This window comes from Cyprinodon variegatus, unplaced genomic scaffold (assembly GCF_000732505.1).
Source record: "Cyprinodon variegatus isolate N-32 unplaced genomic scaffold, C_variegatus-1.0 Scaffold1062, whole genome shotgun sequence".
Taxonomy (NCBI): Eukaryota; Metazoa; Chordata; class Actinopteri; order Cyprinodontiformes; family Cyprinodontidae; genus Cyprinodon; species Cyprinodon variegatus.
In genome coordinates this window covers 81,551-83,416 of record NW_015151515.1, presented here as the reverse complement: position 1 = coordinate 83,416, position 1,866 = coordinate 81,551, and the positions used below count along the sequence as shown (strand labels likewise).

Genomic DNA, 1,866 nt, shown 5'->3' with positions numbered 1-1,866 from the left:
ATATATATATATATATATATATATATATATATATATATATATATATATATATAAACTTCACTTTATCTATAGTACCAATATAACAAATGTTATCCTTTAACCACTATGTGGCAGTATGTCCTAATAATATAATAACAAATAATTGGCAGGAAGTCTGGGAAAGAGCAGCCGTACAAGGCGTATTCAGAACTATTTAGTAAACCATACCCGAGGTCAGCTTTTTTTTCCTGAATAACTTACATTCTCTGGTGATGAGGCTTTGAAAGTCGATTGTGACTGTAACCCACATCGGCTGGCCGTCATCCTCTGGCCTGAAACCCCACACACTGACATTCATGGCCTTGGTGCCTGGCTCTGAGGCCAAGCCTGCAAAGAAGAAGGGCTGCTCTGTGAAGTTATATGACTTCCAGCACCGGCCTTCATCCGTGGAGAATCTGATGAGGGAAGTCAGCTGCACAGTTTAGTCACACATCATTTTCTAAACTTAAGTGAAAAGGAAGCTAGCGGTAGTATTTTTAATTACTTGATGGTCTTGACTTGTCTGTCCCGGTGGGCCTCCACAGCTACTATGAGACCCCCAGAGTCTAGTATGCTGTAGTGGTGAGGGCCCTTAAGGGTCCCTCTCCAGTTATATCCTCCATCTGAGGAAACAAACACGTCCGGGTGCTGCGATAACGAAAGAGAATCACCTACCGTGCCTGATGGAAAAAACAGATACTGATTAGGTTTTAAACTAATATTCCCAATAAAGGGGCTATGATGTGAAGTTACCATGAGCAATGACGAGACCGATCGCAGTTGGCTCAGAAAGAGCTAGCATTGGAACTAAATTGTTGTAACGACTGTGTTCTCCATGAATATGAAGGTTACACTGTTTAAAATGAGCAAAAAAATATTCATATGAATTAGACTTTTTAAATATATATAAAAAAACTGGAATTATTTAGTACTTTTTGAATAAACTTACACGCTTGACATTGCCCGGACAGTTTACATTCTCCGGTTTCTTCAGTGGCCTCCATGTTCCTCCTCTGTTGAAGGAAATGACAGATCTTATTCGGCCATCTGCAAAGACACAAACCTTTAAAATCAGGATTTGTTTTTTGATTTAAGTCAAATTATTAAACTATAAACTCACTGATGCCTAAAGTTTGACTCTAGGAGCTCAAAAAATTAAGTTATTTATTGTGTAATTAGCAAGTACAAAACCATGCAAATATGTAAAACCACAACAATTTTTAAAATGTATTTAAGGAGTTAACATTTCCTGTTATCATTTAGAGATCCTGAACTTTTCTTTTTCAATAAGGCCCATCTGTTTTTCATTAATTTTATCTGATTTGTCAAGGGTAATGGTGTTTGATGTTTTTTCTATAGTCAGAAAGAATAGACCAAAAGTAATAGCAGTTTCTAGTCATGTTTTAATCACAACTAAAAACATGAAAAGTGCACAAAAAATGCAAATGAAAAAGACTATATTTATATTTTAATCTGTTTGCTGAACTTGTGCAAGATGACGACATTGTTACATTTATGTTATTCTGTTGTTTTCTTAGTAGTTATTAAGTGCTTAATGACGAGGCACCAGAACACACTTCTTGGTCATTTGTAATTCAATTAGAGGAACACTAGATGGGAGTAAATCTTACTCATGGAGGCTTTAAGGGGCAGCTGTGTGTGATCCTACACACAAAAAGATCAGGTCTTTTGTGTATTTGTTCCTGTTTATATATATATATATATATATATATATATATATATATATATATATATATATTCATCTACAATACGTTAATTACCTTTAAATGATTTTTTGATGTATGGTGAAGGAAGGAAGGAAGGAAGGAAGGAAGGAAGGAAGGAAGG

At 35.5% G+C, this 1,866-nt stretch overlaps 1 protein-coding gene across 1 annotated transcript in view; it reads right to left on the bottom strand.

The window, feature by feature from the left end:
• LOC107101171 (sortilin-like) overlaps positions 1 to 1,866 on the bottom strand; it is an 18,674-nt gene that overhangs the window by 4,245 nt on the left and 12,563 nt on the right. Inside the window, exons 12-15 of the mRNA XM_015399966.1 lie at positions 968 to 1,065; positions 772 to 871; positions 524 to 698; positions 241 to 434 (exon numbers count right to left, since the gene is read on the bottom strand). Coding sequence (XP_015255452.1) covers positions 241 to 434; positions 524 to 698; positions 772 to 871; positions 968 to 1,065 — 567 coding nt within the window. The remainder of the gene's footprint in view (positions 1 to 240; positions 435 to 523; positions 699 to 771; positions 872 to 967; positions 1,066 to 1,866) is intronic.